This window comes from Ranitomeya variabilis, chromosome 2 (genome assembly GCF_051348905.1).
Source record: "Ranitomeya variabilis isolate aRanVar5 chromosome 2, aRanVar5.hap1, whole genome shotgun sequence".
Lineage (NCBI taxonomy): Eukaryota > Metazoa > Chordata > Amphibia > Anura > Dendrobatidae > Ranitomeya > Ranitomeya variabilis.
In genome coordinates, this window is record NC_135233.1 from 938,465,092 (window position 1) to 938,480,080 (window position 14,989).

Sequence of the window (14,989 nt, forward strand, 5' to 3'; positions counted from 1 at the left end):
ACTGCTCTCTGGTACTGCAGATCAGCCGAGGCCAGATATAAGCAGTGAGATGAAGCGGTGCACTGCTCTCTGGTACTGCAGATCAGCTGAGGCCAGATATAAGCAGTGTGATGAAGTGGTGCACCCCCCTCTGGTACTGCAGATCAGCTGAGGCCAGATATAAGCAGTGAGATGAAGCGGTGCACTGCTCTCTGGTACTGCAGATCAGCTGAGGCCAGATATAAGCAGTGGGATGAAGCGGTGCACTGCTCTCTGGTACTGCAGATCAGCTGAGGACAGATATAAGCAGTGAGATGAAGCGGTGCACCGCTCTCTGGTACTGCAGATCAGCTGAGGCCAGATATAAGCAGTGAGATGAAGCGGTGCACTGCTCTCTGGTACTGCAGATCAGCTGAGGCCAGATATAAGCAGTGTGATGAAGCGGTGCACTGCTCTCTGGTACTGCAGATCAGCTGAGGTCAGATATAAGCAGTGTGATGAAGCCGTGCACCGCTCTCTGGTACTGCAGATCAGCTGAGGCCAGATATAAGCAGTGGGATGAATTGGTACACCGCTCTCTGGCACTGCAGATCAGCTGAGGCCAGATATAAGCAGTGGGATGAAGCGGTGCACCGCTCTCTGGTACTGCAGATCAGCTGAGGCCAGATATAAGCAGTGAGATGAAGCGGTGCACTGCTCTCTGGTACTGCAGATCAGCTGAGGACAGATATAAGCAGTGAGATGAAGCGGTGCACCGCTCTCTGGTACTGCAGATCAGCCGAGGCCAGATATAAGCAGTGAGATGAAGCGGTGCACTGCTCTCTGGTACTGCAGATCAGCTGAGGCCAGATATAAGCAGTGTGATGAAGTGGTGCACCGCTCTCTGGTACTGCAGATCAGCAGTCAGAAGTTCACTCCATGATAACGTGACAGTCTTGGCAGTGTGTTTCCTATCATTATGCCTGTTCTCAATATATGTAATTTGTTTTTTTTCCACCAGAGGTTTCGTGAAAAGTTACCATCGAATAATATGAAACAGGTAAGGACACAGTATGGATCGTTGCTCTAGGTAAAATCTGATTCCTTGGTAATGTTGAGTATTCGAGTGAGTGTCAAATCAGGACCTGATCCTACAGTCTTGATGCTGGCTTAAGAATAAATGGGTAGTAGATCCCTGCGTAACATTCTCATCTTCAAAGTATACAAACCATTTCCAGCTCCGATTTCAATTCCCAGTTTGCTCTATGTAATTGTTTATAATTTTCTAAAAATGATGGAGGACCTGCTGTTACCACTTTATTTTTAGGGACGAGGTGGTTCAAGGGGTCAGACCCCCAGAAGTCATAAAGTTGTGACTTAGCCAACTACTGTAATGTTATTATTTATTTTTATTTTTTTTGTTAAATAAATGTTTGTGCTCGTTCCTATCAGTCAACACTAATGGGAGTTTAGCGACTACTAAAATGTTGCAGCCATAAGACAGTATGCAGTAAGACCCTAAGCCCCCCAGGCAGCATGCTACGTTTGACATTTATGTTTATGCAGTGGAGTTGTGGACATGACTCCTATAACGATATATTCAGAAGTTTAAAGGGTTACCCTCATCATAGATGGCTATTGTCGGATTTTGCTATTTACTTAGTTTTAAGTTGTTCTTATGGTATTAATACTTTTTTTTGTATACAGCTTGTTGCCCAAGTGACTTTCCACCTGTACTGTCAAGCAGCGGTGGCTAAATATTCCTAGTGCTTACAAGCTCTTTTTTTCTCGAGCTTGTAAGCACTGAATTGAAGCTTGAGGGATCACTGGAGAACACTGCAACAAAATTAATAAAGGGGATGAGGGAACTACAATGCCTAGAGATTAGCGGCCCTGCGCTTAGTAACCCGATATTTACCCTGGTTACCATTGTAAAACATTGCTGGCATCGTTGCTTTTGCTGTCAAACACGACGATACACGCCGATCTGACGACCAAATAAAGTTCTGGACTTTCAGCAACGACCAGCGATATCACAGCGGGATCCAGATCGCTGCTGCGTGTCAAACACAACGATATCGCTATCCAGGACGCTGCAACGTCACGGATCGCTATCGTTATCGTTGTTAAGTCTCTCAGTGTGACGGTACCTTTACAGTTATTAGGTTCTGTAGAAGGACGTAGATCTGGGGATTTATTCTGACGGAATATACGGTAGGCTGAACTGGATGGACAAATGTCTTTTTTCGGCCTTACTAACTGCCAACTATGTTACTGTTACTTCCCTATCTTGGCCAGCTTTAGGTAGAGCTTGCAAGCTAGATGGTAGCAGTGGTCAGTCTCCTAGGCAACGGTCTGTAAACAAGTGTTACCATCTCAAGGAGGGCTGCAAATATTAATAACAGTAATTTGCAAAAGTGCTTGTTTTAATATGTGAAGATAGGAATAGCCCTTTAAAAAATGCAACTATGAATCTTATTTTATACAAATCATAGTAGTTAACCCCTTCATGACCTTCCGTTTTCCCGTGTTCGTTTTTCGCTCCCCTTCTTCCCAGAGCCATAACTTTTTTGTTTTTCCGTCAATATGGCCATGTGAGAGCTTATTTTTTGTGAAACAAATTGTACTTTTGAACGACATAATTGGTTTTAGCATGACATGTACTAGAAAATGGGAAAAAAAACTCCAAGTGCGGTGAAATTGCAAAAAAAGTGCAATCCAACACTTGTTTTTTGATTGGCTTTTTTACTAGGTTCACTAAATGCTAAAACTCACCTGTCATTATGATTCTCCAGGTCAGTACGAGTTCATAGGCACCAAACATGTCTAGGTTCTCTTTTATCGAAGTGGTGAAAAAACAAATTCCAAACTTTGCAAAAAAAAATAAAAAATTGCGCCATTTTCTGATACCCGTAGCGTCTCCACTTTTCATGATCTGGGGTCAGGTGAGGGCTTATTTTTTGCGGCTGAACTGGCGTTTTCAATAGTAGCATTTTGGCGCAGATACGTTCTTTTGATCGCCCGTTATTTCATTTTAATGCAATGTCGCGGCAACCGAAAAAACGTAATTCTGGCTTTTCTAATTTTTTTATCGCTTTATCTTTTAGCGATCAGGTTAGTCCTTTTTTTATTGATAGATCTGGCGATTCAGATCTAATTTGATGCAGGTGTTAGTTTTGGAAATTAAAATTTACAGGGGTGATTCCATAATTTTTGCCTCAGAATTGAGTGATTCCACAATTTCCCCCTATGCTTGGTTAAAAAAGTAACCATTACTGACTACCACATTTTTTGTTCTTGATTTCTTTTAGTGTTTCTTAAAGCCAGAAAGTTGCCATTTCATATGACTTTAGTTTTTGTGCCGTGTCTGTGACAAACATCCTCCAAGGCCGGTGTTTCCATATTTTTTGCCAGGGGTTGTAGAAGCAGGCCAGGCCGTCATCACAGCGATGACATTCTGTGGATTAAAGTGGCTTTAATATTGATGACTTTTAGCATGTTTTACTTCCGTGGCTCACATCGCTTAGAGTAATAGTCTTGTGAAAACCTTTGTTCCTCAGAGCTTCATAATTGTCCATATAACATAGACCTGTAATGCACATTAAGGCCTTGTATTTATTGTTTTCGTACTTAAATCTCAGGAAATTATTAAAATGATATCTGGCAATCAAGTGACGGTGATTAGTGGAGAGACTGGCTGCGGGAAGACTACACAAGTGACGCAGTTCATTCTGGATGATTACATTAACAAAGGAAAGGGCTCCGCTTGTCACATCGTGTGCACGCAGCCCAGAAGAATCAGCGCCATATCGGTAAGCTGTCCTAGCGGAGAGCACTGCTGTTACATACTCTGCGGCTTCGCTTACCGTGTAGGAAAAGAAAAGACTGTTGCATGTGTGTCTCAATCACCCATGTGAATCAGGGCAATGTGAGGGATGCTCAGCACGCACATCACTGGCATGGACCTGCCAGCTCCCCTGGATTTCTGCTGAAAGCACAGAGCTGGATGAATGAATGAAAAAATAGGAAAGCGGCAGCTAATGGATCCTGCAAGGAGGAGACAAGTCAGGTCCGAGTAGGATAAAAACCATAGAATGGAGAATGGTGCGGAGGACTACTGGCGAGGATTTTCCCATTAGTCAATTTCTAAATTGCAACATTTCCATTGTTTCTTTAGTAGAAATCAGCTGTAGCCTCAGTGTGTTCGCCTTCTATCCACTGATAGCAGAATGAATAAGCATAGCACAACATTGGGAGCCGAGCACTAAACCGCAGCCTGTCTACACGCTTTATCACTGCCCACCAAACTAATGCAGATTGTTTACACCTAATAATAGTAGAGCACAAACCCGACAAGTATCCTGACCGATGTCGGAGATGAATTCATAGGGAGTCGTCTAGGATCTATAGATGAGTTACACTCTCCCCTGGGGCCTAAGCGGAAAGAATGAATATACACATATAAGGCGAGGTGTAAAAGAGAGAGTTATATAGCTTACAGTTATCCAATATACCTTTCCTCGACATTCTTGGGTGAATGAGATGTTTCGTAGTATAAACACTTCATATTTTCCTCAGTATTTTATTTTTTTTGTGTCATTGGTGGACAACAATCCATTGTATTTTAATGTCAGAATTCTGTGAACAATATATGGCTTATCATTCCACACTGATTCGAAGCGTCACCAGTGATGTCCATTTCAGAGCCTGGGCTAGTCCCATCTCTGCTGAGCATGTCTCGTTGTCAATTCCAACATATGCTCTATAGAATCTTGTCACTGTGTAATATGCACAGTGGCTATGCGCTCCCTCGCCAGCTCTGATAAGATGTGTCGAGCTGGCAAAGGAGTGCACTGTCAGTGCGCATAGTAAGGAGATTACCGAAATGCGGAGACCAGCCCCAACCCCCACAAGTCATGTTAGTATCCGACCACCCTTTTTATATAGGCCCAGGAAGATATCTACTCATTATCCCTAAATAGAAAAATCTGAAGCAGCACTATGATATCAGAGGGTGCACAGCCAAGGGCTTCAGTAAGGTCCACAAGCAAATATAATATGAAAATGGCTCCAAAGTTCAAAATGATAGAAAAAGTTGTGCATTTCTTCTGGAAGGCTTGAAAAAGGTTCCAGGAGGAACTGAAATAGCTTGATAAATGCACAACTTTTTGTATTTTTTTGTGTTTTTTTTCTGGAGCCATTTCCATTTTATTTCTACTCTTAATCTACATATTTCCAGTCCTGATAACCCCCAGAATCAAGTGTGTGTGTGTGTGTGTGTGTGTGTGTGTGTGTGTGTGTGTGTGTGTGTGTCGATGGTGTGTCTTGTACTCATAACTTATACTGACTGTGTTCCATTAGGCTTCAGAGAGGATAGTCTGTGGTCTTGTTTTTTTTTTTTTTTTTTTTAGGTAGCTGAACGCGTGGCTGCAGAGCGGGCTGAACCTTGTGGCATGGGACACAGCACTGGCTACCAAATACGTCTGGAAAGGTACGTGATGTAAAGCAGCTCTCAGTCCTCTGGAGATGCACAGTATTTGAGACTCTGTATTTCTGAATTATAGAAGTAATTTATTTGCTAAAAATGTTCAAGATTTTTAATATGTAGATGTCCGCTGCGTCCATGTCGCCCAAATGATGCACTTTAGATGCAGATGTTTTGGCAGCGTCTTATAATTGTGTAGTATATAGTCAGTTGTGCAACAGTTCAGATTGTTTCCGTATTCGGTGATTAGGAGACGAAATAAAGAGTAAAAGTTGACAAGCTTCATTGTCGTGGATTGGTCAGTGTTGCCCCCACGAACATTGACCAGTAGAGTATAGTTATGTTATCAGTCAACCTTTTTGCAGATATTTTATAATTCTTGTTTCTTTTTTCTACCTTTTTTCTTATTTTTTAAAGTCAGTTACCACGGACACAAGGCTCTATTTTGTACTGTACAACCGGCATAGTCCTCCAGTGGCTTCAGTCCGATCAGTAAGTGCACTTCAACGTGTATGACATCTGAACAATGCTCTCCATTCAGTTTGACAGTAGATTTAATTAATAGACTTTTCACAAATATGTTATTAGCAAGTTAGATGAGTTTTCATTAGATAACAGGCAGGTTAGTGGCTCAGAAGTAAACACTGTTGCTTTGCAGCGCCGGGGTCCTGGGTTAAAATCCCACCAAGGACAACATCTGCAAGGAGTTTGTATGTTCTCCCCTTATTTGCGTGGGTTTCCTCTGTACTCGGGTTTCCTCCCACACTTCAAGACATACTGATAGGGAATTGTGAGCCCCAATGGGGACAGCAATGATCATGTCTGTAAGTGCTCTGGAATTAATGGCACTATGTAAGTGAGTAAAATAGATAAATACAAATAATTTATTTTATGTTATTTATTTCCTTATTTCAAGAACACATATTTTTCTCTCATCTTGGCAGCCTGGTATTCAGCACCTGTCCTAAAGAATACAATAATAGTCCATTCCTTCCCTCAGCTCTATGAAGTTTTTAATAGTCGCTGTGTTCTATGCAGCCCAGTTAAAGGAAGGGGACATACCAGCTTGTAAATCTTCCTGGAGGGGGACATTACTGCTTCTAAAGAGTTAGTCTGCTAGAGTGTAAGTAAAGTTTGGGCTAGCGTGTTTCCGATCAGCATTCCGTCCCTGTGTGTAAGTGCACATGAGCAAACACTAGCTTCATACATTTTATGGATTGTACACATCCTGCATATAGATTCCAGCCTACTGCTGTCGTCAAGAGCTAAATTAGGCCGGGTTCACATTAGCGTTTCTGTGCGCAGCGTATGATCCGCATTCAGCCGCATGCGTCATGCGTACATATCTTTAACATTGTGTACGCAGGGACATGTTGCATTTTTTGAGGCGTCAAATATTGCGCAATCGTCCACATGCGGAAGATTGTGTCAAAAAAGCACATTACTGTCTATGGGAACGCATTGGTACGCAAGGACATGCGTTCGATACGCATTCATACTTTAGACTGCGCGTGTCCAGAAAATTATCTCACCGCCTCCACCATGCGCATAAAAAACGCAAATGCATGGCAAAACGCATGCACACGCAGTGTGTTTGTTTGCATCATGTGCAATGATGCTTAGGCGTAAGCATGCTTTTGCATGCGTTTTGGCATTTATTTGCGCATGCAGATGATACGCTGCGCACAGAAACGCTAAAGCGAACCTAGCCTTACAGATATGTTTTTTTTTCCTGGATATGTATATCAAAAAGTAATAGGTTTTATTCTTTTTCTCTGCTGATGCCTAATGGGTTTTCTAGAAGGTGATAGTAGATCCTTTAAGCACCATACAGACATTTTTATTTATTTCAGGCTATTGAGCAACGTCAGCCATATTATATTAGATGAAGTCCATGAGAGGAACTTGCAATCTGATATGCTGATGGCAATTGTAAAAGATCTTCTGAGATGTCGTCCAGATCTGAAGGTCATACTGATGAGCGCCACGTTGAATGCAGAAAAGTTTTCTCGGTATTTTGGTCAGTTAACCATTTGCATTACGGTACTGTCACTGTTTTTAATATATAGTATGTACAGTTGATCTATACTTTCCTTGTAGAAAGGACTGACACTGATTCACACGTCTTTTACATTGTCCATTATAATTCTGCAGTGTAAGGCATATGGTTTATTCTATCACATTTTCATAAATCCTTTCAGTGTATGTGCTGATGAAAACTAGTGTAAAATAATGAAAACCGAACCAGTGTGCCATGGGTGCACAATATAGCATTGGGTATGGATGCACAATATGACATTGGGTATGCATGCACACCCCTTACCAGACTAAAGACATCTATTATTGGAATGGCAGCTAGGAACATCCTGGAGCAGACCTCGCCCCTGATCAGACTGAATAAAGACAGATATCGGGGCGGGCAGCTACGAACAGCTTGGAGCAGGCCACGCCCCCACCACAGCCCTTATTATCAGACTGAAGAGAGACAGATATCGGGGCGGGCAGCTCGGAACAGCCTGGAGCAGGCCACGTCCCTTAGAAGACTGAATAAAGACATATCGGGGGCGGGCAGCAAGGAAGAGCCTGGAGCAGGTAACGCCCCCACCACAGCCCTTATTATCAGACTGAAGAGAGACTGATATCGGGGGCAGGCAGCTAGGAACAGCCTGGAGCAGGCCTTGCCGCCTACTATTATAAGGAAACTGGCTGTTCCTTGCAGAGGGGAGCTGATCACTGGTGTATAATGTGATGACCCAGACAGTGGGGAGCAGTGAGGAGCAGATTCTGTCACATGGAATTACAAGGTGTCACGGGGTTACCGTGACTGTGTGGAGCCAGAAGACCACAGCGTCCGAATGCTTCTAATCCGGCGCTGAGAAGAAGCACTTCTCCTTCATTTTAAGTATGTTTATTCTTTCTAGCAAAACAGGGGTTAATCGGCCATATTGAAAATCCCTGTGCTCACAGCTGAGCTCAGTTAGCCAGTCCTTTCACCTTTATAATCTGGGCTCTGTTACAAATCCTTGTCAAAGCTCGCATTTGCTGCATGGATAATGGAGGGAGAGGAGTACATAAGAGAAGGAGAGTTGGAGGAGTTATCTGTGACTGTTGCTTGGTTTGCATGTGTATTAATTCCCTGACCTTCTCTATTTTGGTTTATTCCCCTACCTCCATGCCCCGGTGCATTACTGTGTTATATATGAGTGAATATTTTGTATGCCTGGAGTTTTCCGTTAACCCTTGTTTGTGTTGCCTCGTTTGTTGGGTTGGTGTACTATGGTGCACAGTAGCGCCCCTCTTCCCTGGGTGGGGGAAGGGAACAGACGGAGGGCTAACTTAGGCAATAAGGCAAGGGTGGAGGCTCCGGCGTCCTCACCTTCAGAAGTATCTCAGGGAGTTGGGCGAGCTAGGACGCTCCCCAGTGTTATGGACAGGGAAGGAGCCCATGGTCCTGGGTCACCCGACAGCTGTGTTGTGACACAAGGGTTATAAATATCATAAAACTGCACTGACCATCTTATCTGTATTATAGTGTATGATTGCAGGAACAGTACAAATTTTCTTTTGTCTCCCCGGATTACCCTTTTAAGGGTACGTTCACACAGGACTTTTTTGCTGCTTTTTTTTGCTGCTTTTTTTTATGCTAATTTTCAGCTGCTTTTTACAGTACCAGTAAAGCCTATGAGATTTCAGAAATCTCATGCACACACGTTGGTTTTTTGTTTGATCAGTTTTTTCTGCTTTGCTGCTTTTTTTGGACATAGGGCATGTCACTTCTTTCAGCGTTTTTGCAGCGTTTTTGCAGCGTTTTTTCACCCATTGACTTGAATGGGTGATGAAAAAAACGCTGCAAAAACGCTGAAAAAACGCATGTAGCATTATTTGCTGCTTTTTTTGTGCAGAAAATCATGGCCAGCAGGAAGGGATCTCACAGCCAAGAGCTTAGGGGTGTGGTTAGTGAGGTGTGAAGAGCCATTGTGAGCCATTGTGAGGTGTGAAGAGCCATTGTGAGGTGTCCTGTTTGTGATCTATTGTGAGGGAGTTCCTGGTAGTGAGGTGTGAAGAGCCATTGTGAGCCATTGTGAGGTGTGAAGAGCCATTGTGAGGTGTCCTGATTGTGATCTATTGTGAGGGAGTTCCTGGTAGTGAGGTGTGAAGAGCCATTGTGAGCCATTGTGAGGTGTGAAGAGCCATTGTGAGGTGTCCTGATTGTGATCTATTGTGAGGGAGTTCCTGGTAGTAAGGTGTAAAGAGCCATTATGAGGTGTCCTAGCAGCTGAAAATTGGCATAAAAAAAAAGCAGCAAAAATCTGCAGCAAAAATCTGCAGCAAAAAAGTCCTGTGTGAACGTACCCAAAAAACGCACCAAAAACGCACCAAAAAAACGCACCTAATTAGCATAAAAAAAAGCAGCAAAAAAAAAGCAGCAAAAAAGTCCTGTGTGAACGTACCCTAAAGAGGACATTGAGGCTCTTAATACCTCGTTACAGTACTTCCTGATGTCCTGTTCCTTTAAAAGAACTTTTCAGATTCACGGTTGATTTTGTTGGCATCACATATTTGTTGTGATTCATGTCATCTGATATTTTCATTGGAAAAAAAATCATTGTTGGCTGTAAAAAATATTAATTGATTCTTCTCCATACAGACAACTGTCCTATGCTGCACATCCCTGGATTAACATTCCCTGTAAAAGAATATCTCTTGGAAGATGTATTCGAAATGGTGAAGTAAGTGATGTCCACTCTAACTGACATAAACACACATATTACTTCTCTCCATGATTTCACCCCAAACTGCTCCTTTCCATATCTCCCCCACAATGCCTCTCTGCATATCGTCCCCTCTGCCCCTTGCTATGCTATGCACCCTTTCACAATCTGCCAATTGCCCTATAATGTACCCCAGAATTTCCTTCATTGCCTTTTTATGTGCCCTAGCAGTAAACCCAACCCTTCCCTACCCTGCACCCTCCTCTAAAATTAAAGCACCTTTCATCTTCAGCTCCTCTGTGGATCACTTACTGGTACCTGACATCTCTGCCTGTGCGACCCTGGCACTGGTGGCAGTGTAATGACCTCGTACTGCTGCACATCGGGGACTGATGCACACTTCTGGCGCCATAGTGCTCAAATGTATTAAAGGGAACCTGTCACCCCCAAAATTGATGGTGAGCTAAGCCCACCGGCATCGGGGGCATTCTAGAATGCTGTAGATAACCTCTTTTTCTCCTTCGCCACATTGGGGGACACAGGACCATGTCACTAGGAGGCTGACACTAAGTTGAGACAAAAAAGGTTACACCCTCATGCTGGCTTCCGGAGACCCAGTTCAAGCTTAGTGTCCGTAGGAGGCACACTGGATTTAACCTTTCTATCCCGGACGAAGGGGGCGGCGGATTCTTTCATGTTCCGATCTCCCCCGAACCAACAACAGGCGAGCACAGGAGTTTCACCTCTCCGTATCCTCTCCTGCGACGTGGGAAGCCACTGCCTGAGCTGACCTTTTTGGGCGACTGGACCCTTTCACGGGCACCGATCTCCCCCCAGTAACAGACGAGCACTGGTGTTACCTCCAGTATCCTCTTCTGCAGCCAGGCCTTTATTGCCGGACACCTGCCCTGCCTACCAGGTTTCACACTCGGCTGTACAGAGGCACTCTTCCACTGTGGCGTCCGTGCAGCCCCCACTGCATCACCACTGAAAAAGAGCGGATGATGGAAGGAAGCGGACGGTTCCTCTCCACCCCCCTTTCATGGGGATGGTGGATGGAGGCTCCCCTAACCCTGCACCGTCCCATATATCCCTGGCATTTATGGGGTAAGTGCAGACAGCGTGCGCCCCTGCCACTGCATATGGCCATAGGGGTCGGGTTTTTTATTTGGCGGGCACCTTTTCTGGGGGGCTCCTTAGCGGCAGAATCCTTATGGAGCGCCGCGATTCTCTTCCCGCGGTCCGCGGGTGCGCACCGGCCGAGGCCACAAATTTAGTCCCCGGCTTCGGCCCCTTGCTAGGCCGCGCTCCGGTAGGCTCCGCCCACTCCACGCATCACTTCTACGGCCCCGCCCACGCTTCTGGCGCTTCTCGCTCCCTGCGAGACTTCTCTCCAGGGTCTCGGCAGCCATCTTCCTGCAGCACGCAGCGCCGGCCGGCCTTCCCACTCACTCCCACGGAGGATCTTCCTTCTCCACTCCATTGCGGGGCACAGGACAGGGTAAGGAGACGGCTCTATCTGCTTCCCTGCAGCGATACCCCTCTGCTTCCTCAGCTTCCTCATAGCAGCTCTGTGCATCACATTGGGGTACAACATGTCCCAGTCAAGGGGTAAAAGGGTCAATAAGGTTCATACCACCTTTTTCTCTGCTTGTACCACCTGCCAGGCTCCTCTTCCCAGGCCTCAGAGTTCCCCGTTCTGCCCATCCTGTGATGCCCAATGTGCCCAGGAGCCCTCCGCCGCTACCGACCCCAGTGCTCCGACCCCAGTGCTCCTAGCCCCCCTGAGTGGGCCACGTCCCTGTCCCAGTCCATGGCCTCGCTAGCTAAGGCAATTGAATCCCTTCATGACCCCTCTGGGGAGCGGGGCGTTCGTTTACCTGGGTTAAGAGACCCCTCTATTACAGGGGAATCGTCGGCCAGCAGGGGCCACTCTCACCCACAGGAGGTTTGGACATCCACAAAACGGATCCGCACTACCTCTCCCGATCATTCACCGCGCCATTCAGCCTCCAATAGCTCCACTTCTCGCTCACCCTCTCCAGGGGCTAGAAGCGATCACGACTGTATGAGTCTGAGGCGTCCATGGACCCGGATTCTCCGGAGTTCCGTTCGACTGTTGACTCCCTCATTGAGGCTGTCAATCATGCGCTAAAGGTTAATGAGGACCCTAATTCAGCTCCGGATCACGCAGTTTCCTTCACTAGAAACAAGCGATCCCATAGGGTGTTCGCCTCCCATCCGGATTTTCTAGAGATAGTTAAGAGGCACAGGGAGCGACCGGATAAACGCTTTACGGGCAAAAAGGCTCTGGAATCTAAATATCCCTTTTCCTCAGAGCTGGTAAAGGATTGGACAGAGCCACCGCTGGTGGATCCTCCGGTGTCGCGTTTGGCTACCAAAACGCTGTTATCATTACCGGACGGGGCGTCATTTAAGAGTCCCACAGAGCGCCAGTTGGATTCCCTGGCGCGATCACTGTATGAAGCCTCAGGTTCCTCCCTATCTCCTTCCTTCGCTGCGGCCTGGGTCGTCAAAGCTATGGTTTCCTGGGCAGATACTCTGGCACATTCCTTTCAGGACCACGCTCTTCCGACTGAAGCGGCGGACCTCGCCAAACAAATTGCTATGGCAGCAGACTATGTGATGTACGCATCTTTAGACGCAGCAGACTGTGCGGCAACAGCGGCTTCAAACGCCGTCACCATCAGGAGAGCTATCTGGCTTAGAGAGTGGCGGGCAGATTCCTCCTCGAAAAAGTCTCTGATTTCTCTCCCCTTTCAGGGCGGACGCCTATTTGGTGAAAAGTTGGACCAACTTATTTCCGATGCTACAGGGTGAAAAAGCAAGTTCCTCCCTCAACATAGACCAAAAGCTGCTTTTCAGCGCCAACAGTATTTTCGTTTTCGCCCCTTTCGGAGTGGCCCTTTCTGGTCCAACTCCACTGCATCGTCTAGATCAGAACGATCTACACGCACAGACAGAGACTCTCGGCCTTCTTACAAACCAAATCCGTCATGGAGAGGAAGACCTAGACATCCCAGAACCAGAGGTTCTAGACCTGCCAGATTCCCTTCACAATGACTCGGGGAGTATTCCAGTCGACACCACCAAGGCAGGCGGACGCCTGCTTCTTTTTCGTCATGCCTGGCTTTCCGTCATCCCCCGACGAATGGGTCAGAGACCTGGTGTCGTCTGGTTACAAAATAGAATTTTCCGTCTCTCCTCCAGCTCGCTTTTTTCCCTCTCGTCTCCCGAGTTCAAGAGCTCAGTCACGCGCTCTCCATTGCGCCATCGATTCCCTCTGCCAAAACGGGGTCATCGCTCCAGTTCCGGAACACGAGAGATTCAAAGGTTTCTATTCAAACCTCTTCCTCGTACCAAAGAAGGACGGGTCCGTGCGCCCCATCTTGGACTTGAAGCTCCTAAACAAGCACGTAAAAGTATGACACTTCCGGATGGAGTCTCTTCGGTCGGTCATTTCCTCATTGGAGCAAGACGAGTTCCTAGCATCAATAGACATCAAAGATGCTTATCTTCACATCCCAATCTTTCCGCCACACCAAAGATTCCTCCGCTTCGCCATCCGAGAAGACCATTTTCAATTCACGGCCTTGCCCTTCGGTCTTGCCACAGCACCCAGGGTATTCACGAAGGTCATGGCGGCGGTCATGGCCATCCTGCACTCCTGAGGAGTGGTCGTGTTGGCATACCTAGACTACCTTCTGGTCAAAGGTCCATCTTTTCAAGCCTGCGAAGCAAGTGTCCGTATTACGTTGGATTCCCTTTCGCGCCTTGGCTGGTTGATCAACCTGGACAAATCCTCCCCTGTTCCAGCTCGAAGGATCTCTTTCCTAGGCATGATCCTAGACACGTCCAAGGGACTGATCTTTCTTCCAAGGCCCAAGCGCTCCAACAGGGGGCCAGGACGCTGTCTCGCCCTCGCCCGCACTCCATTCGGTTTGCCATGAAGATCCTGGGGATGATGGTGGCCTCAATGGAGGCGATTCCCTTCGCCCAACTGCATCTCTGTCCTTTACAACAGGCTCTTCTGGACAACTGGGACAGGAGTCCCTTTACCCTCGACCGCCCATGCCCTCTGTCCTCGCGGACCAGGCAGGCGCTCACGTGGTGGACTTTGGAGTCAACTCTCCACCAGGGGAGGTCTTTTCTTCCGATCCATTGGCTGGTGGTGACCACCGACGCCAGTCTCCTCGGCTGGGGTGCGGTGTTTCTCCACCACGCTGCCCAGGGGCTTTGGTCGATGCGGGAGTCGAAACTTCCCATAAACATTCTGGAGATCCGTGCTATCAGATTTGCCCTGAGACGTTTTCACCCTCTGCTAGCGGGTCCCCCAGTCCGAATACAGTCGGACAACGTCACAGCTGTGGCATACATAAACCATCAAGGGGGCACTCGCAGCAGGGCAGTGATGCAGGAGGTCACACACCTCCTCTGTTGGGCCGAGGACAACCACTCCACCATGTCCGCGGTTCACATTCTCAGCCGTCAGGGTCTCGCCTCGGGAGAGTGGGAGCTTCATCCAGAGGTTTTTCATCAAATCTGCCTTCGCTGGGGGACTCCGGACGTGGATCTGATGGCATCCAGGCTCAACGCCAAAGTCCCCAACTTCATAGCGCGCTCTCGGGATCCCCAGGCCGTTGGGGTGGATGCTCTGATATTCCCATGGCACCGGTTCCGATTCCCGCACGTGTTCCCTCCACTTCCTCTGTTACCGAAGGTGATCCGAAAAATCAAGATAGAGGGGATTCTGGTGATCCTTATCGCCCCGGATTGGCCGCGTCGCGCATGGTATGCGGAACTGGTGCATCTC

The 14,989-nt window shown here is 46.8% G+C and overlaps 1 protein-coding gene across 1 annotated transcript in view; it reads left to right on the forward strand.

Annotated features, from left to right (window-relative positions):
* The window catches only part of DHX36 (DEAH-box helicase 36), a 103,283-nt gene that overhangs the window by 32,883 nt on the left and 55,411 nt on the right, over positions 1-14,989 (forward strand). The window contains exons 4-9 of the mRNA XM_077290716.1: positions 980-1,018; positions 3,600-3,770; positions 5,370-5,449; positions 5,861-5,935; positions 7,297-7,463; positions 10,092-10,173. Of these exons, the coding sequence (XP_077146831.1) occupies positions 980-1,018; positions 3,600-3,770; positions 5,370-5,449; positions 5,861-5,935; positions 7,297-7,463; positions 10,092-10,173 (614 nt within the window). The remainder of the gene's footprint in view (positions 1-979; positions 1,019-3,599; positions 3,771-5,369; positions 5,450-5,860; positions 5,936-7,296; positions 7,464-10,091; positions 10,174-14,989) is intronic.